Source organism: Semicossyphus pulcher, unplaced genomic scaffold (assembly GCF_022749685.1).
Source record: "Semicossyphus pulcher isolate SPU_LCO1_2020_fin unplaced genomic scaffold, fSemPul1.0.p SCAF_13, whole genome shotgun sequence".
Taxonomy (NCBI): domain Eukaryota; kingdom Metazoa; phylum Chordata; class Actinopteri; order Labriformes; family Labridae; genus Semicossyphus; species Semicossyphus pulcher.
The window spans coordinates 27009585-27030424 of NW_027211637.1; the positions used below are offsets into that span (position 1 = coordinate 27009585).

Consider the following 20840-nt stretch of genomic DNA (forward strand, 5'->3'; position numbering starts at 1 on the left):
TTATTCCCTCACATATAAGTCACGAAAAGCACTGACAGTGTTCCCCTGGAGGTTTCATATCTGCACTGAGCGCCCTGCATATCCCACAGGGAAGGGCACTTTGTCTCATTTCCACATTTAAATCCAGAGCAGGGATCAGGGCGAAATAATTTCCTGTTTCATTTCTCTCTGCTGCTGTCATCGAAGGGAGTTCTTGCCGCTGGCTGGGAGTAAAAGCCCATCCTAATCCCGGTCTGTGGGTGACCTGAGGGAAACCCTGCGGCGCTGCTCCTTTCAGTCCTGGAAAGCTGTGATCTCCTGCTCGGTTTAAAGCATCACACACACACACACACACACACACACTCACAGCCTGCATATGCACATGTACTAATGAAAATAAAGCATATAAGGCTGGCACAAATGGGCCAACAGCAGCACACACACACACACAGAACAAGGCCCTGGAGCTCAGAGCAGAGCCCAGCTGAGTACATCTGATATGTGGGTGCAACACTGATTTCTCAAATGTAGGCTACTGCACTGCAGCACAGGCGAAAAGGAACAAGCCCTTCAAATCAGCGAGAGCCTGAAGTAAGAAGAAGGGCAATGATTACCCACCATGCTCCCTCTCCCTCTCTCTCTCTCTCTCTCTTTCTCTCTCTCTCCTCCCTTCCTCATCTCTTTCTCTCTAAGCAGCCAGTGAATCACTGCCACTGCCATCTCTCTCCTCGCCTTAACCATGTGACTAAGCACGACTTCCTCCCTGTTTGGGAAGGTGCACGGCGGATGATGCAGAGTTGTTGTGGACCAGAGCGTGAAATTGCTTTATTTAACATCGGGAGGATCTGTGTGTCCGAGCTACAGAACGCCAAAATCCATCCCGGTATTTACAAATTAAAACATGGACGTGTTACATTAAATCTTGCTCAAAGTATTTAGACTTTTGTAAAACACTGGTCTAACAAGGCTGCTTTCTCTCTTATGTAATTAGTTTGAAATGCAGACAGGTGGGCGTCTCACCTCTGCTGTTTCACTTATTGGGAGAAAAGGAGAGTAAGACAGAGACACAGACTGCGGGCAACACAAAGCTGAGCGAGGATTAAAATGATTTCAGAAGCGTGGGACTGAACCTCTAGACTGTCTGCGGGCACTAACACCTGTTTGTTGTCTGAACAGTAACCTGAGCAGATTAGTATAGACAGCAGCGATTTAAAAAACATTGGCACTGTAACCCTGCCAGCTGCGACATACTTCTAAGGATTATTTCACAGTGGCAGGATCACCTGCGGCTGCAGAGCACAATTCAGTGCTAGTATCAGAAATGCCTCCGATGTGGTCTACACTGCGTTATCATGTATCAGCAAGCATGCCAGTCAATGCACCAATCTGATACCATCATTTAAAGCCCACTAGCTAACTAGCAGCGGCTGTTTTAGAGCGACAAAGAAGATGTGATTTCTGGTAAACAAAAACAGCTAGCTTAGAGCGTAATGTTAGAAAGAGCTAGCATAGCGACAGCAATCAGTGTTGTCTAATCACGTATTTTCAAGCCTGTTGAGTGTTATAATAAATAAATCTGGTAAAAATAATCAAGCAGTTAAAAATCAGGGTTTTTCTGAAGCTCTTCTGCGGAGGCTGTGAGGACGTGAGCCGAGCTGCAGCTAACGTTAGCTTAGCCTGTTTCTAGGTACTCAGCTTGTATTAAGGGAAATACTTCCTTTAGAGCCAGAATGTACAACAATGTTACTGTTTATAATCATGTCCCATCCATTTATAATGTTAGTCGTACACAGCTCATATTTTTTTATTTAACTGGTGTAGGAAGGGGTCCTGTACGGCAGATGATCCCAACCACAGAGCCGCAGACTGGTACAGGATCTTGGGACGTTTAGTGACATGTTCCAAACATACACAGAGTACACGGGAGAGAGCGGATGCCCGCACCTGATGGCTCTTATATGGGAGAGATATTTCCCCTCTGCAAAGGACTGTTTGCCTGATGAAGGTCTCGTACCGAAATGTTGCAAATCAATATCATTTCTGCAAGTTAGACAGTGTGCGGGAGTTTACACTCTTTTTGTTGTATGACCTGTTCCTCTCCTACGCACCTGTTTTGAAACGGATGTGCAAAGCGTTTTTTCAACACCGTCTGCAAAGGACCCACGGATCAGGAAGGAGTGGATACGCAATCCACATCTTCATCTAACACACCAGTACAAGAGGACAAACTACTGGAGCTAAAAAACGATGAGGACTAAAGACTTTATTCACATCCCAATCTATCCCATCCTTCTGGATTAAAGTTAAGGGAGAATAACCAGAACTTGCACTGAAGACATTATTGCCATTCCCATCAACATACTTGTGCGGGGAAGCATTTTCAGCTCCGACCGCCACCAAAACAAGGCTCGGCAGCAGATTGGATTAGAAACACGCTGCGCTTGTCACAAACATAACAACATGCTACGACCACCTTGTCTCTGGAAAACAGGCTCAGGGCTCACAATGGTGGTGAGTTATGTTGCATTATGGTTGTACATAGTACAACTTCATATATGAAACACGACATCCTGCCCCTCCCCCCTACAGGTCTGTCAGAAATATTATCCCAAACATCTCTACCTCAAGAAACGTCCTCTCTCATTTGTGCCGACTCACCTCCTCTGAGCACCAGCACGTTGACCTCGCTGCCCACAGGCAGGTCTTTGAGGATGTCCACCACCTGCGAGTGGCTCAACGTCTGCACGTTCTGTCTGTTGATCTCTTTGATGACGTCGCCCTTCAACAAGCCGCGGCACCACTGAGCATCCAGGATCATCTTCACCTTCTGGCCCAGGGGGCAGTCTGCGATGGCAAAGCCGAACCCCCCGGGGCCTTTAACCAGGGGAACGCTCACCAGCTCCGGCTGGAGCAGGGTGGGGTCTGGGCCGTCTTGGTTTGGTGTATGAGGAATGTGATGGTGGTGCTGGTGATGGTGGTGGTGGTGGTGGCGTCCTCCGTTGGTCATGGGCGGACCTGCAGCGGCCTGCCTAGAGAGGGTTCCCCCGTCTGTGACTGTGTAGTGGGGGTCCTGTGGGGTGGAGGTGGAGGGGGAAGGGGAGGTGTCCTTGGCCTCCTCGCTGCTGCTGGAGTCCTCGGGCAGCGGGTAGCCGCGGCACAGGACCAAGTCCACATACTGGTTGATGGGGATGGACTGGAACATCTGCACCACATCAGCGTGGGTCTTCCCCAGCACGCACGACCCGTTGATGTCCACGATCACATCACCTGAAAGAACAAAGAGCCTTTTCATGTGACTTTGATCAACTAGTTCAGAAGGCAGCCGCTCGGCTTCTTCACTCGTGTAATCAAACAGCATCACATCACAACAATCCTGGCTTCTGTCCCTTTGCTCCCTGTTAAGACTTTAAATTGATTTTAAAATTGTATTGATCTCCTTTAAAGCACATCTGAGTCTCTGGCAGAAATAATGACACCAATTTAGCCAGTCTGAAGCGTTCGGAACATGTGTGGCGATTTCAAAGTCGAGTCTTTGTGTTTCTTTTTCTCTTTTTACTTAAATATTTATATTTGCATTTTTTTTTTTAAATGTGTTTTTTAATTAATCTACTTTACAATCCTTGTCTTTCATCCTCCCTGTCTTATCTCTGCTGTACCTCAAAGATGTAACCTCGAAGATTTTCATGTAAATAAATGTCTGTTCAGTCACTATCTATCACCGAATGAGGTAACACAATGGTGACTGAGCCTGTGGCCCACTGATGAAAGCCTTTGCATTTGCAGTATTACAGACTGGGCGTCTGTGGCGACTTTTGCAGAAAAAAATCCCAAGCAGCGCCCAGTTAGTAACGCGTTTTCCATCAGCCAGCAGTGGTTGGTCTGCAAGAGAGGGTAGGCGGAGCTAAGCGGCTGCTTTTCCGCTCTCTGCAAGTGTTGCGAGTAAACAGTAATCTACTATGGCTGAACTAACAAAGAAAAGATGGATGACTACAGATACAACTTCAACAAAGAAAAAGAAACAAACTCGACGCTCAGATGAAGCAAACAGTCTAAAAAGGAAAGCGACCGTCAGCCAGGAAAATCAAGAGTTACAACCGGAGCCAACAGTGGACGTCACACATGCAGCACTGTCTGGATATCTGGGAAGTGTGCTCCTGCAGCTGTTACTTTAAATTGACTGTACCTTCATGTTCTCTTGCTTTGTGTAACCATAGTTTCTCTCTCTGTTATATCCTGCTTTTTGTTATGTTTGTATAATCATGTCATATCTGCGTAAAGATATGATTAAAGTTAAAAAATATTGCTTTTTTGTTATCACTACATCACCGCAGAAAGCAGTGCAATAACAGAAATGATACAAACATTGCTAACGTGTGAAACGATAATTATTCAGCTGGATTGTATCAGATAAATCTGTTTCTCCCTCCGACTCCATATGAAAGACGACGTTGTTATGGAGAGAGTAAACAAGAGCATAAAACAGACTAAGATCACGGACATGCTGCTCTGCTCGTCCTCCTTTCATCTTCCTGTAAGTAGAGGGACTCTCATCACCCCTGGCCTGGCTGGAGATATACGCCTGCACGGCCGGCAGAACTGCTGACTGTCGAGCTGGCTAAAAGCCCAGAGGAGGATTCTGCCCACCTACACAATCGATACTGTTTCATAGCAAACACAGCTACGGTTGCACTCTTATAATGAGCTGAGTATCGTAATATAGTTCCTACTATACGTAGCTCTAATGACTTATGTTATAGCTAAGAATCCATAAAATAATAGAGGTACACAGATGTAAACAAAGTCTCCTGGGCCTGTTGTCACAAAGAGAGCTATCACAGCTCAGTGTTTGCCATCACTACCTAATGAAATTAATTACACTCATTTTTACTTTAATCAATTGCTCATTTTCTCATGGGAAGTGAAACAGTGAAAATAATTACTCCCTCTGTTCTGCTCTCATGTTGATTCTCTGCAGCAGCTCTGATGTGGCTGCAGGAGTGTTCAATGCAGTCAATATCGCTCTAATGTGAATACTGACGCTCTTCACAGACGGTAATTCAAATGGCTATAATCACCGTGCATGTGATCGCTGTATTTATGTTTACAATAAAAGGGAATTTACCGAGCGATACATGTCTGAGCTGCAGGCTACAGCACATGCACATTACTCACATAAGCAGGCTTGTCATCCACCGGCCGTGTGAAGAATACGGCCTGTTAAATCTGTTATATATGGCTGCATATAAAATCTAGGTGTATCAACCATAAACTGAACATGTGCGTTATTGATGGAAGTTTCCCTTTTTGGAGCTGCTCCTCTGAAATCAAGCAATGTGACATTCACGGTGAAGTGCCTGCTCCGAATGTGTTTGTTTGTGCGTACGCAGGGTGCACAGAACTGTATTATGTACAGTGCGGGTGCAGATGCCAAGATGAGAGTCACTGTGTGCATAGGCAGACAGTGGGAATGTGACAGTGACACTGCATTCTGAATTGTTTAGACAAGCTATTTTTCTGTCCTTGAGGTTGGAAAGTTATTTTAGCTGCATTTTTACATGCATTTGTAGAAATTCTCTTTACATTGAGAAAGCAATCAATAAACAAATTCTGTCTCAAAAAAAGGTAGAAAATCTGATATCTGTGGCTGTTGCATGCCGGAAATAATCCTCTCCAATTATCTATCCGGACCCATTCTTGGATTGGCTACAGTCTGACGACGATATAGCCTCTGGGGACAGTGGTGAACATGTCGGGCGTGTAGCCGGCAGTTAGACAAACGACTTCCAGTCAAGACTTTCTTTTCTGCGTGCCGCATTGTTTACAGAAAAAGAAACCGTTATTCTTGTGATTTACTTTAATTACCGGGTTTTGCTTTTGCAGAAATTTCAACATCATGATGCAGATTTGCAAAAAGTCAAAATGAAGCTTTGTCAGAAAACTTCGGAGAGAGGTCGGATCGATCTGATGCATTGGAGGAAGTTGGGAAATCTAAATGCTGAACGGCTTTTGTGACACAGCGTCAAGGGAATTTATCTCAAGTTGAATTTTTCATCTTGAACGGATTGTTAGCTGAACTTGCTGCAGATTAATAAGAAGGTAAATGGTTGTCAGATGACGCTGATGGGAGCCGGGATGTCATTACGGTGCATTACGCTCCGCCTGCTTTTGCTCTCCACACTGACTGTTTTTCCTGCACACGCCGCGGCCTGCTGATACGTGATTGGTCAATGTTACTCGGAATCCATGTCCCCGCCTACAGATTCTACATTTCTATGTAGAATCTGTAAATAGAGACAACTTCGGACCATATCAGAAATGGGACATGTCTGTTAACCTGTTAACCCATCCACCTGCTTATCTACTTTGCCCTTCGATTATTGGGCATGTACGGAGTCTTACACATGTTAATGTACCTTGGAACTCTTCCTCTCCACTCCAGCTCTAACTCTTCTTTCTAGCATATCCTCCTTATATGACTCTGAATGGTGGGCATGCGGTATTGCATTTAACCGCTAGGCTACAGTGCAATCCAGATGCTGGAGTATCAAACAGTCTGTCGGCGCGACGGTTACCTGAGGCGATCTTGTTGTCATGTGCGGCCGGCCCATCCGGAAGGACGTTTTTGACCTGAAGGAACTCGTCTGGCCGGTCTCCTCCGATGATGGTGAACCCAAAACCCTGGGGGCTTTTCCTGAGCGCCGTCTGCAGAAGGGAGCCCTGCAGCTCGGACGGATCTCGCGTGAAGCCGCGTACGCCCCGGACAGGCTCCTCTGCTGCGGGGATGACAAAGAGAAAAGAGATTGAAGAGCTGTTATGGAAGGGGATATAGAGAGAAATATCTTTAATGGCCTAATTATAGTTATTCTATACACTGAATTATAGTACCACTCCTTTTTTGCTACAACATATAACAGTTTTACTCCAACAATAAAGCCTTTATGACTTCTTCAGCTTTGATATTAAAGTCACATTGACATTCTTTCTATAGACAGGAGCTGCTCATCTTTAAAGTTCACAGTTTTACGTGCTGTGACTGTCGATTAGGTATGTAAGCACGCACGCGTCTGCAGAAATGAGCCTGGGAAATGAAGAGAAACGGAAAAGCTTGCTCATAAATTGCCATCTGTCTCCATCATAACAACATTCGCACTGTGACAGCGTGTCTGACAGCGCGTCACTCACTGCTTGTAATTACACCAACACTGCGAGAACATCGTAATTTAAGTGCAAACTCAAACAAATCACACATACGCCCACACACACATGAACCTGCGAGTCTGCTGCTCTGTTTGCATCAGCCAATAAACATCCAGTTATTGCAAAATAACTATATTTTTTCAGACAACACATTCCTTACAGCGCGCTGATGAATCCGTCCTGAAAATGCACCTGACATTTCCCAGGTAAACTTTTCATTGCAGATTCCCTTTGTGGCGCCTGCAGGTTGTGTAAATGGGGCAACTTTTAGGAAGACAGGAGAGGAATTATATTAGACGGCGCGCGCGTTAGTGTGTGCGGGGAAAGAGAGTGAGATAAGAGCGATGAGATAGAAAGAGACAGAGAGAGAAATAGAGTTCGCCTTGACAGAAAGAGAGAGGGAAAGTCTGACTAAACCCTCGCTCGCCCTTCCCTGTGCTGAGATTGTGAGTTATGCGCTGCGCCTCTGCACGCTGGGCTTCTTCCCACACTGATAGATGGTGGGACATCAATCTCATTAGGGATGGGTACAGATAGAAGCCCCCCCATCCTTCCCCCCCCTGCCTCCAATACCACTCTCAATGTGTCATGGGATGGTGATTTGCATAATTGCATTGCAATTGGCAGATAAATGTGACCGCTCTGATGGGGAAAAAAGGAGATTATGCAAAGTATGATTAACATGACATTCCACTATCACAGTTGTGTCAGGGAGATGTTTCAAAGATTATATATGTAGATTAATGTTGCGCAAGTGTTTGCATGCAGGTGCGACAACATGATTCCTCATGACGATGCAAGGAGTTAGCATGTGTTATGTGCATGCGGTTTGACAGCACAGATCCCCTGCAGGACGCACAGGAATCCCATGTTTACACACTATGTCAAAAGACTGTCAACGCTGCTTCTTACATGATCGTCATGAAAGCAACACTGACGGAGGTAAAGAGAGAGAGAGAGGGGAGTGGAGGAGGGGGCCACACACTAACGCCATGTTTACACAGTTTTGATTAAGCTGTGGACCACAAAGGGACAGTGTGTATCCTCGGGGGTGAAGTGATTATATGAAATGTCAGACAGGATTGTCAGCGCCGTAATTACGGCGGAGAACAGTGCTGCCTTTTCTCCTGAGCTCTGCGAGATTGTCTGGGAGGTCAAGCTTCGCCCATCCTTGTCAAAACAGTGTTTAGATGCCACCTCACGAACGACCACTAGCCATTAATTCTCATTAACAAGGTTGGGAAGGTGCAGAGTGGGCACAGGGGAGGCAGACGGAGCTGCAGGCGCTGGTCGGAGGCGGCAGACTGCAGAGAGCCTCAGCTGTGTGTGTGGGTCGGGCTGCATGCAACAGAGGGAGGCAGACAGTTCGAGGGGTTTCTTAAACACAGAGGCTAGTTTGAATGCTAATGTGCTCATGCTTTGTGCGTGCACGCACAGAAGAGTATAATAATTCTTACTCATTTTAAAACCACACAAGGTTTCCACTTCTCAGACATTTACGCTGACTGAGAGGACGGTGATTAGACCAGTCGGGCGGCAACACTCCCCACAGGTGGCAAATGATGAACAGATGACCAAGTAGAAATGCAATTTATGATCATAAGTCACCTCTTTCTCTCTCTCGCTCCGTCTCTCTCCTCTCCTCTGTTCTAAAGACATCTTTGAACTGCGGTGAACGATGGGGGCAAAAGCATTTTTCAAAGAGACCTCAGAGCCCTCCCTATTTCATAATCTACTTGTCAAAATGAATTCTGCCGCCCAGTCAAGCGCCGCTCCATTATTCAAATTGAATATCACTGCTTCAGAGGCTATGGGCTGTTTATCAGCCGCCTGTCGACTGTTGGAACGTCTTCAAGACAGACATCACAGCATGAAGTGCTCCAGTATTTGGATAACACTTCGAGTACCTTGTTATAAGGGACTTTTCCCTCACTGAACTAAAAGATGGAGCTATAAAGCAACAGTCAATGTTTTGAGAACTGAGAACTTGTGCTGCTTTTTATGGGAGGAAAATCACACACAAATATAAACGTTTCCAACCCACAGAAAAAAGCACAAACCGGGTGAAAAGTGTCGCCTTCTAACAAGATAAAAACACGCTGACGGCCACTACAGTTTATATCTCTGAAAAGGGTTATGTGTGATACATGTTGTTCAGTTACGGCTGAGCTCTGTCCTTGATAGAGTGAAGCATACAAGTATACAAACACATCCTCTCTTGTCACTACTGAAGCAGTTTGAGCTGCGTAACATCAGCAAAGAGCAAAGAGTTTACAGCACTGCAAGAGACCCTCTCAGGTTAACCTATGCGCAGCAGCACGGTGAGCTAAATGCTAAGGTCATCATGCTAACACATTGGCTGTGTTCGAAATACCGTGCTATATACTACATACTACGTACATGACTTGCGTGTGTTCATAAGTTTGAATGTTAGCTGATAAATATAAAATTATATAATTCAAAATTTCTGTCTAACTATCCAGTATGTTCGCAGCACAAACTGGGAATCATGATTGGACAACTCAAAAAGCTCCCAGGTATGTGATTGTCATGATTGGACGACTGGTTGTCAGTCAAACTCCTCGCTATGGCAACACGCAACATCAAAGCCCCCAAAGAGAAGCCTCATCAGTCGTACTCGTTACTACTCAGTACGGTCTCAGAGCAGACCATCATCATGGCTGCGTCTGTGCCAAGATAACACAGATACAATTCATTGTCATACTTTTTGAACAGGTTATATAAATTGGCCAATAATATCATTATTAGACGGGCTGCTAACACCTTGTCCTTTCTCTTTATAAAGGCCGGATACTACAGGTAAGAGTGCTGGATCTTGGGTGGACTTGACTTGCCTTAACTAAAGACTCGACTTGACTTGACTTGACCTGCCCAAGAAAAAATGACTTGAGACTTACTTGGGACTTGAGCAAAGATGACTTGGGCACAACACTGCCGTCTTCTCTCTCTTTTAAACTGCAGGGTTTAATTTAGGACAAATGACTTCCTGTCCATTTCCCTGATGACCCGCTTCCTGGATCTCAATAAACCATGACATTTAACTTAAACATGCAGGACTGATTTAAGAGCAGTGTAAAACTACAGTACCAGGGTCAACAAAGTTGATCAAAAAATGGTGTAAAAGTTAGCTGATTTTTGGGAACGTTTTCAAAATAAATCAACTTCCTGACCTGACATTTCCCCCCCTCTGTCACTTTTTGCAGTGTTGTGACCAAGTCACGTTTGCTCAAGTCAAGTCAAGTCAAGTTAGGTCACAGGTTATGTCAAGTCAAGTCATGTCGAGTCCTTAGTTAAGGCAAATCAAGTCACTTTTTTTCCACCCAACATCCAGCACTCTCACCTGTAGTATCTGGTCTTTAAAAAGAGAAAGGACAAGGTATTAGGAGCTCCACTAATAATGATATAATTGGCCAATTTATATAACCTGTTCAAAAAGTATGACACTTAATTGTATCTGTATTATAATTATTTAGATTCAGTGAAATAAATGTAATCAAAGCAAAAAGAAAAAGTTTATTTATTTAATATTCCATCCCCATCGCTTTTAAGCAGCAAAATACTGACGGCTAGACGACAACGTCAAACATACAAATACATACTTGATAGTTAGAGAGAAACTTGGCAACATTGAATTATATCCTTTTATATTTAAAGATGATCTTTTTTGCCTTTATTTGAGCGGACAGCTGAAGATAGACGGGAAATGTTGGGAGGAGAGAGTGGGGGACGATAGCCTCCGTACCAACTGAGCTAAAGCAGCGGCCGTCATTTTATATTGAACAGCTAACATTCAAACTTATGAACACACGCAAGTCATCTGAGTCATCGTGCCTCAAGTCAAGTCGCAAGTCATGAAAACAGTGACTCGAGTCCACATCTCTGCTTCTTTGCATAGAATAAGATAAAAAGGAAATCAGCCGCACGCAGAACGATATCACTCCGATCAGTTTCCACTTACAGTAAATAAGACTGTGCGCTTTCTGCTTCAGAGCAGCTGAATCAGGGCGCAGTTACCTGAGGGTGTTGCTACAGGTGGCGCTGCTGCAGTCGGCAGGTCGACGCTCATCTTTCTCTTCGCTTCCTGCACTGGATTCTCAAACTGGGTCTTCTGGTTGATGTGGCTGCACAGGGAGATCACACCGTCAGATAAACAAGAAGAAGCTGTTAGAAAACATGTTTACATTGTTTTTTTTTTTATCAGTTTAACACGTCCTATTTTTAAACATTCAGTCACCTACACGCAGTCTGAGTGCGGCTCGTGCTTCTGCTTTTGTTTTCATCTGCGGCCTCACAGGACACAACTCGTCCACGCTGCTGATACGGCTCTTTGTCTGTCATGCAAACCACTGATTTGACTACGAGGGCGTGGTGTCACGTAACATCTGCGGGGTGGACGGCATCTCACACAGCGTACAGGCTGCTAAACTGCAGTATCTAAACCACAAACCTGAACCTGTCAATGCCGGTACGGACGAACTGAGAGCACATCTAAACCTCAGAGATAAAAAAACATGAATGCCCAGTGAGTTCAAAGAGAATAGGATAGAGAGGATCAGTAGCAATCTTTGCTCTGATAGCCCACGTTGCCTTGATGGGATCATCTGCTCAATTCATTTTAATCCCAGGATCAAAAGATTCAATAAACTCTAGATAGACGTAGATTACAATGTGCCTCTTTTTCATATTACATGCCCGAGGATAGCTCTCTTTTTTAATGCTTCCGACAATAAACAGCCCTGCTAATCCCGGATCAGCAGCTCTGAATCGGGGGAATTTGCACGACGCTTAATTTAAAAATAGGTAATGACTCGCGGGTCACACCTGTGTGCTGAAACGTCTCCTGCTACCCCAGAGAAGCGTCCCTAGATGGTAACAGAGAAATGTTGCTCATCTGCGTAATGAGCTTTAACTGCTGTAAATCCAGCTCATGACAGCACCTCGGGAAGACAAAATGCATTGATGCTGCACAATGAATCAGCCACATGCTGGGACACTGATGCTATATGCGTGTGTGTGTGTGCAACAGAAAGTGCTCCGCGCTCTCGCTGTGTATGACTCAGGCACAGAGATACCCTCCCCATTAAGTCTGCAGAGATAAACATTCCCCCTCCCTTTCATTTCCACGCTTTCATTTCCTCTGCGGCTCCCCGTCTCACTTTCTCTCCTTGATTGCCACACCTCATGTTTTGTTTGGCAGTTTGAGGAAATAATGAGACTTTGAGTCACGTTGTCGCGTTCGGCCGTTCATTCACAACACACATTTAGCAGACAAAGAGACAGGGACTGAGGAGAGGCAGCCCCTCGGTGACCCTCTTGCATAACCCCCGCCCCTCCCTGCTTGCAGGTCTCTGCCTCTTTGTCCACAGTAATGGGACTAAAATGAAACATTGTGCTCTTGTTTATACTCTTGATCAGAATGGAATCTCGCCCTTGTTTCCCTCGCAGGGACCCCGAACCTTTATTATCTGTTGTGGTCGCCGTCTTTTCTCTTCCACACACACACAAACTGTGTTATCTTCTCTGACATAATTGCATTCTGCAGGACTGTGGGAAACTCTGTGGACAATAGCATATTCCAGCATCGCATACCGTACTCCACAGCTCCCCCAAGACTCGACAACGCCACGTTTAATACTTCTATATGTCTGGGATTCAATGATACGGCTTTAAGCTGCAGGAGAAGTGAATATATTACATAAAAGTACACGCACTCTATGGAAGAAGTAGAAGTACAGACACCTCTGTAAAAGTTCTGATTCAGCTCGCTGAAGTAAAAGTGAAAACAAGCAACAAGAAGCCCTCTGAAGGAGGTTTCTCTCAGCTGTTTCTGTGTGAAGCCAATTGAATCTCACATCGTATTCCAAAGAATTAAATAAAATTAATTCAAAACATTCAGAAAATATGAACATTAGCTTTGCAAATTTGTCCAAATCAGTTGCATGGGGAACGTCTTACTCCTCAGACATTGTCGGCCACCATCAGTAGAGACCTCTTCTCCACTGCTGAGTTTCCCTCTCTTGTCTGGTCTTTATGTGATATTGTTTCGTCTTTATCTATTATGTCGTTTTTGTCTGTCCTGCGTGATATACACAGATAGATATGCAAAAGAATCGTCTTTTCGCTGCGTTATTGTCCCTTCAATTTAGGTTGAAAGCGATCTTGATTTATGGGACCCTTGAAATGCATTAAAGCTTAAAGTTGTGATCTCTAAAATCTCAGTTTCGTTCTCTTTGGCGCCACCTGTGGCGATAAACAGTAACTGCAGGAGCACACTTCCCAGATATAAAGACAGTGCTGCATGTGTGACGTCCACGGTTGGCTCCGGTTGTAACTCTTGATTTTCCTCGCTGACGGTCGCTTTCCTTTTCAGACTGTTTGCTTCATCTGAGCGTCGAGTTTGTTTCTTTTTCTTTGGATTTTCACGTATTTTTTTAGTTGTATCTGTAGTCATCCATCTTTTCTTTGTTTGTTCAGCCATAGTAGATTACTGTTTACGCGTCGCAGCTGCTTAGCTCCGCCTACCCTCTCTGGCAGACCAACCACTGCTGGCTGATGGAAAACGCGTCACTAACTGGGCGTCACTTGTGATTATTTCTGAGAAAGTCGCCACAGACACCGAGTCTGTAATACTGCAAATGTAAAGGCTTTCATCAGTGGGCCATAGGCTCAATCACCACTGTGTTATCTCTTCGAGGTTGAAGCGGTCTCGATGATGAAAAGGCAGCGCATGATATAAAAATTGTTGACTATTCCCCTAAAATGCAGAAAGTAAGTACGTAATTTCCTCCTTTGTTACTCCCCACCTCTGCAGACCTCACACACACGTTCACAGGTACATATCGAAGCCCTGGGTTGAATGGTTTCGCTCCAGCAGACACACATAGCCTGAACTTGAGCATGCAGCTAGCTGTTTCCTCCACATCAAGCACAATTCACAGCTGTAGCCCTCCAGGTCGCTTCAGGCGCAGGCAGAAGTTTACTCACTCGACGTAGTAGGTGCCGTACTGGGGGTCCTCAATCTTCTCCCAGCCGTAGGGCAGCTCTGGGGGGGAAAAACAGGCAGACGCAAATCACTTCAGATACTGCTGAGGCACTACATGGACAATTGGACACACGCAATGAGGCATGGTGCTTTGACTGGCAGCCTCACAGCATGCTAACCAACACACAGAGAACAGGAGGCCTGGCTTTTTATTTGTCACTATGTGTTTAGGGTTTAATACACACTGCAGAGGAGGCGGGCAGAGAAGGAGGAAATGCTGAGTTATTATACAGCCTCCCTGGAAAGTAATAGCTTTTCTCTCCAGCGGTGTGTATGTGCGCAACATCTTGAGTTTGTGCTGCTGTGTGACAAACACATGCGGCTCAGAGGGGATCTTTACGCAAGAGGGGCTATGGGAAATTGCCTTTTGAGAGATGCTGCACTGATGAGCCCTCTGCATGTGTCCCAGATGTCATTAGGAGAGGAGAGGGGCCGGATGGAGAGCGGAGGTTTGTGCTGTGTCAACGGCGTGACCGTGACCAGGCCCGCTCGGCTGTTCAATCGCCGTCTGTTAGCCTGGTTCTCCCTCCAGAGACGCAGGATGGCAGCTCGCGGATGTGTATGTAAATGAGTACATGTATGGGTTTGTATATACATATTGGGTTACCTACAGTATATATGAATGTATTTAATGCTCAAACTTGAATACAGCATCCAGTCTGTTTGACCCCCCACCATTTTTCTCCTACAATTTCTGCTGTTGTTTTTTTTTCCTTATCAAAAAGTTTGACTCTAAACTTTCTGCAAGTCTAGAAGCACTTAAAGGGCCAGTTCCCAGATTTTCAACCTCAGCCCTATCATGCTATAATGGGGAGCTAATGCCATGATGGTTGGAAATTTCGCTCTGTGCCTTTGGAGGACGCTATCGGCTCCAATGTTCCCTGGAAAACCTCTGCCAGACTCCGTAAAACGTGTCATCTGGCGGAGGCCAGGGAGCTCGCTAAACTACACCTCCTCAATCTAGGACGCCCGCCTCCGATGTCATGTCTCGTTCAAAATCGTCAGGTTTGAAATGTAGACTGCAGACCTGAAGATTCTTTAGACGATTTTTAGACCGTATATTCTCGTCGTATTTCGGATTCTGTCCCACTCTGAGCCATTGCCTGCAGAGAAACGGTAGTATTTCACTCCAGCATCTCTCGCTGGGCCGTTCCTTTCAGAGGGAGGGGCGCAATGCATGCTGGGTGTTGTAGGAATGTAGAGTGGGTGAAACCCTGAGCTGTTTGTACAACTTTCTCCACAGCTATGGCGCCAATTTCAAATATTATTGCTTCTATCGATTACAGAGAACACCAGCTTTGACTGACAGCAGCTTTTTCCAGGGGCGGACTGCTCCTTTAAGCAGCATGTATGCAAATGTTGAAAAAATAAACGTGTGTTTGGGATGAAAGGATACGAGTCGGGCAAATACGACTACATTCAGGTATTTTCTCACCTCCTTCCTCGCACTTCTCAGGAGGTTTGGCCTTCCTGGCGAGGCGGGGGTCCAGCCAGGTGGTGGTCTTGCTGTTGTGACTGCAGGACAAAGAGGAGACGGGGCTTTAGGCCAAGTTTAATTCATAAAAAAAACATTTCAGATACTCTGACAGTTCGGCAATTAGCACTGGAAAGTCTCAGGAGCCGCTTTACCTAGGAGCTATTCCAGCAGCTCGAACAAACAAACAGAAACTGTGACTAATTTGTAATCCTACGGGATCGAATGCCTTATTAAAGAAGTGTTTAAAATATTAGTTAAGCAAATCTCAGAGGGTTTAAAAGAGGAGAGGAAAAGATGAATCGAGGGACCTGTGAGAGAGAAAAGAGTGAGCAGCTGCAGGGATCATAAAGAGCAGAACTGAGGGAGCAGGTCAGGGGTGGCAAGCTTCACTTAGCCTGTTGTTTCTCTCTCTCTCTCTCTGGCAGAGCGAGCTATTGATTGAGCGGCGAGCTGCAGCACCTGGCTCTGTCAGCGCCTCACTGTTGCCTGCCTGCCACCGTTACCAGGCCAGGTAAACAAGGCAGGCCTGCTGCTTTTAGCACCCGCCAACAACACGTGACTTCAAAACGCGGGGGAAATTAAAGAAAAACTTAATTGAGAAGAACACAGGTGGCGTGGGTGAGCCTACTGATCCGGCCTCCGCGTCCCAACACCTGGTTTGATAGAGCACAGAGGAATGCGCTGGACGGGGAGCAGAGAGGATTCACTGCCAGATCTTTCAGCACATTTGGCGGTAATTTAAATGAATTTGGAGAGGACTGGGAGCGGGATAAGCTCATGCTAGGACCAAAACAATGCAACCAACTAGCAGTAAAGAGGCTACTTACTCTATGAAATACACCATGCCGGTCTCTGTGTAGGCCATCTCCCAGCTTTTAGGCAACGGCTCCTGACTTTCATCCTGTGGGTTCCACGGCCGCATGTCCATGGCTGCCGCCGACTGGGTGTAGCTGGGCACCGTCTTCCTCCACTCCGCCTTCTCCTTGTGCTCTGTGGCCCGGCATGGGGAAAGGGACACGGGCATGGAGACGGAGAGAGGGATGGGGTGGGTGTAGGGGTACGGGAGGTGGTAGAAGGAGAAAGAGACAGGAGGTGAGAATGTGGCGCCATTGGAGCTCCTTTGGGCTCCTTGCATCTCTCCCTGCTGCTGCTGCTGCTGCTGCTGCTGCTGTCGCTCGAGCTGATCTTCCTCTGTACGCTGGCTGGACGGTTACATCCACAAGAGAGGAAGGGGAAGACAGAGAGAGAGGGAGAGGGAGTACACACAGAGAGAGGACGGAAGCGCAGCAATTGCCATAGGATTTGCATGTCAGCTGCGATGTACTGGGAACTGCCTCCCAGGCAAGGGCAGAGCTGACCAATGCTTCAGCCCCAGCCGCGAGCGCCGCATCACAACTCTATTAGTATCACACAGGGTGCATGCATGTGTGTGTGTGTGTGTGTGTTCTTATCTGCAGGTTTTCATCTGGCTGTGCATGACCTAGCTTCATCCTGCCATTGAATGCTCACTCTGTGTGGCTGGGTTAATTGAATGGCAGGGATGGAAAGTGACAGCTGTTGACTCGGAGAAGCCAAAAGCTTTTTCCGTGCTGAAAATTGGGGCCTCGTTTTTCATCATGGAGGGGTTTCTGCACTTATGAAGTCAGAATACATGCAGACACTTGCTCCGGGCTACAGCAGCTCTGAGACCTTGCAGAGAAATATGCACGGGGCTGCTGCAGATGTAGGCTACATACACTGACACTAAAGGGACACTCAGGAAAAATGGCTGCTTCGATTTAATGCACGACTATGATTAAACTACCTACGCGGCACGGATGTATGTTGGTCCCTTTGTTGAACATCCTTCCCACTTAAGGTATAATAAACTGCATTGGAGCTTAGACAACTCATGGAGTGCAGAATTAGGAGTGACATCCTTCGACGATGAGTGGTTTGTCTTGGCTGAGCTCCACGCAGCCATCATGACCGCCCAAGGCCACAGAGATGATGTGTCTCTCACAATGTTTCTCGGCTCTTGGATGTGAGACGAGCAGCTACACGCTCACTGATTTTTTTCTTAAAATAATTTCGTCTCCTCCGTCCCTTCACATGTAACCAGGTCCCACAGTGATGATGTCGCTCGTTTTTATGATTCTAATTAGCCCTCATGATTCAGACAGATTTTACCATCATATCCTTTCGAATACACCTGAACTTGGTGTTTCCTGTAGTGATAGCAACACCAGGGTCGTGGCTTTTTCCACACATTAACTCCTCACAGCTGAAAACAGAGAAAAAAATCATCTAATTTAAAACAAGCTCTGCTCTGCGACCTGTTTATCGCTCGGGTCAGTTAAGACGTTGACTTGAATTTTACTGTGAATGTGGATTATTAGCAAAGAATAGTCGGCCTGTGAAAGCTTCCAACTGGAAAAATGTCAAAGCCACTCCCACTAAAGACTTACACGTGCACCGCCTCTCCTATGATGCAGAGCAAAACCGTGAGAGAGCTTTGGAGAGAAGCTACCTTTCTTGCGTGCTAGCTTTATATTTACTTGTTGCAGAATTAAAAACCTGTAAGAGTCCGTCCATCCATTATCTGTACCACTTTCCTTTTCAGGGTCGCAGGGGGGCTGGAGCCTATCCCAGCTGTCATTGGGTGAGAGGCAGGGTACACCCTGGACTGATCGCCGGTCAATCACAGGGCTGACACACAGAGACAACCTTTCATGCTCACATTTACACCTACGGGCAATTTAGAGTTGAATATATGACAGGTATGTGAACATCTAATCTAGAAATGGTGTTATTGACTGTTTTTACTGACTGAAACATTTCCTCGTTTCGTCTCTCATGGCCTGGCTTCCTCGCGTCTCTCCATGCATCTCGAGTGGGAAGGACGGAGACGCAAGTGAGGGATGCATGAATGCAATTTAAGAGTTATTATCTATATGGCTAACCCCGGAGCCGTTCCCAGGTCGCAAGTTAATCACAGGGATGACACACAGGAGACAGACAACCTTTCACACTCACACAGGCAAGTTTAAAGTCACCAATGAACCTACGAGCATGTCTTTGGGCTGCGGGAGGAAGCTGGAGTACCCCACGCCCGTGCATGGGCAGAACATCCAAACAGAAAGGCACCCTACTTCGGAACCAGGATTCGAACCAGGAACTTTCTAGCTGTGAGGCGACAGCGCTAACCACTGCCGTGCAGCCCTACCTGCGGGAGTCACAGATAGGGAATTCTTTTCCTTCTCTGTCTGAGCATTTTATTTGCTGATTGCAGTCAGGACTTACAACGAATTCCAACAACCGAAAAGAGGAAGCCTGGGTCACCTTGCTTAGCCTGCTGCAATGGATGGAGGGATAATGAAAAATGCTTCCAAAATAAATTGCTAGTTTTAAACTATGGTAATTGCCGTGCTAATAGTGTGAACGGATATTTTGCTACTAACTCTGAAAATTAAAAAACTAATAAACCAGAAAAGGCTAATAGCTGGTTTTGCTGCGCTGGCCCTTTAATGGCTCATTTGGCAATCGCTCTGCAGTGGCGGAGCCGTATGACACCGGGCCAGGGTGTGTTTGGGGATGGTCACACAGCCAGACACTGAAGCCACAACAGAGCCGAGGACAGCTGGGGGAGCCCGCTCCAGCAGAGGGATGGATGCGGATACTTTGTTTAGCTGGCTTCTTCAGGGCGGATGAATGTTTAATGAGTGCAAACATTTTCATATGGACGGCTATTATGTAACATTTTCTTCTCCTATTACCACTTTTCACAGAGCATTATGCAAAGTCAGAGGTTTCTAACTCCTTCCACAATGAGGACCGCTCCTTATTATCTGAGACGTGCAATGTGAGGACATACGCGCGGAGGAATCAAACAAGGACAAAGTCTCTCCCCCCAGACGCTGCCTCTATTGATCCCAGACACACTTTGGTTACGTCTTGCCGGTGCAGGATGTGATTTAGCGCTGACCTTGCATGCAGAACAGCTAATCCTGGGAATGTTTGTTTGGAGAAAAGAACGATAAGGAGGAAATAAATAAAAGCTCTCGTCTGTTTTGCATTCGGAGAATAATACGATCAACTTTGGCTAAAAGAAAATAAACAAAAAACCCGCTGAGGTTCACATTTAGAGAAAAGCTGCATGTCAACAAGCATTGAAGTCGCTCACCAGCCAGCCCGTTGACCATAGGAGGCCTCTCTTCCTCCTCCTCCTCCTCTGGTGCGGCGCTGTCCTTTCTGTCCATCTTACTGACGGAGGTCGTGCGTTTTCGCTGCACCTCCGTGTCAAACTCTTCATCAAACAGAACCTGGTCCACCAGGTCCGGCTGCACGGGGCTCGGCTCCGCGGGGGGCTTTGGGGTCCCGTAGTAGTTGCCTTGAATGAAGAGAGGGAGACAAAATATACCCTTGAATATGTTGAGCTCGCCATAAAGAAGACGTCTCTGACTGTGTGCGTTGCATAATCCTAGCTAAGAATGCACACACACGCAGACACAGTAATGAAAGACAGTAGGAAAGACTTGCGGGCCTCTTCTCGGCTTCTGCAGAACGCCACAGAACAGAGACAACAAAGCACCAGTGCAGCAGCGAAACTTCTGTGATTATACGGATCAAGAAGAGACGATCAAACCTCAACCAGAGCAGTTGTTAAAACACCGCAGAATCTGATTGTTAGCTTCAAATCATTTTTGTCAGCGGCGGTCTGACTGGAATAAAACAAGGTCAAGGCTTTGCTGTCGTTACTCGTGTGTTTGGAACAGTTTCCTGGACGAAGCTTGTGTTTTTTTCCCCCCAGTTTTCCTATTTGTAATCCCATAGTAACAGCAGTAATCACAGTCATCATTAGCTTTAGGAAGTAGTCTGTGTTTTCAGCTTTAACAGTAGACCTTTATATAAAATTAAAGTACAAAATGAGACGTTTTTCCATTTTATATAAGAAAAGAAACGGCAAACAAATTGGATCAGGAGAAACTGAGATGATACAATGAAGACAGAGGAAGTGTGATCGATAAGATCTGAGACTCTTTTTTAATCCATTAAAGAGAAAATGCTTTGAATTTAGTTTAATTGCGGCTGTGGCTGCTTTTACCTCGGATGTGCTGTTTCTATTTTTGTTCAGCGTGTATCCCT

The 20840-nt window shown here is 45.9% G+C and overlaps 1 protein-coding gene across 2 annotated transcripts in view; it reads right to left on the bottom strand.

Moving 5' to 3' along the window:
• magi3a (membrane associated guanylate kinase, WW and PDZ domain containing 3a) overlaps positions 1-20840 on the bottom strand; it is a 148410-nt gene that overhangs the window by 17227 nt on the left and 110343 nt on the right. For both annotated transcript variants that reach the window (XM_069659689.1, XM_069659688.1), the window contains exons 4-10: positions 19879-20085; positions 16544-16706; positions 15675-15754; positions 14182-14239; positions 11212-11318; positions 6552-6752; positions 2638-3246 (exon numbers count right to left, since the gene is read on the bottom strand). In XM_069659689.1, coding sequence (XP_069515790.1) covers positions 2638-3246; positions 6552-6752; positions 11212-11318; positions 14182-14239; positions 15675-15754; positions 16544-16706; positions 19879-20085 — 1425 coding nt within the window. The remainder of the gene's footprint in view (positions 1-2637; positions 3247-6551; positions 6753-11211; positions 11319-14181; positions 14240-15674; positions 15755-16543; positions 16707-19878; positions 20086-20840) is intronic.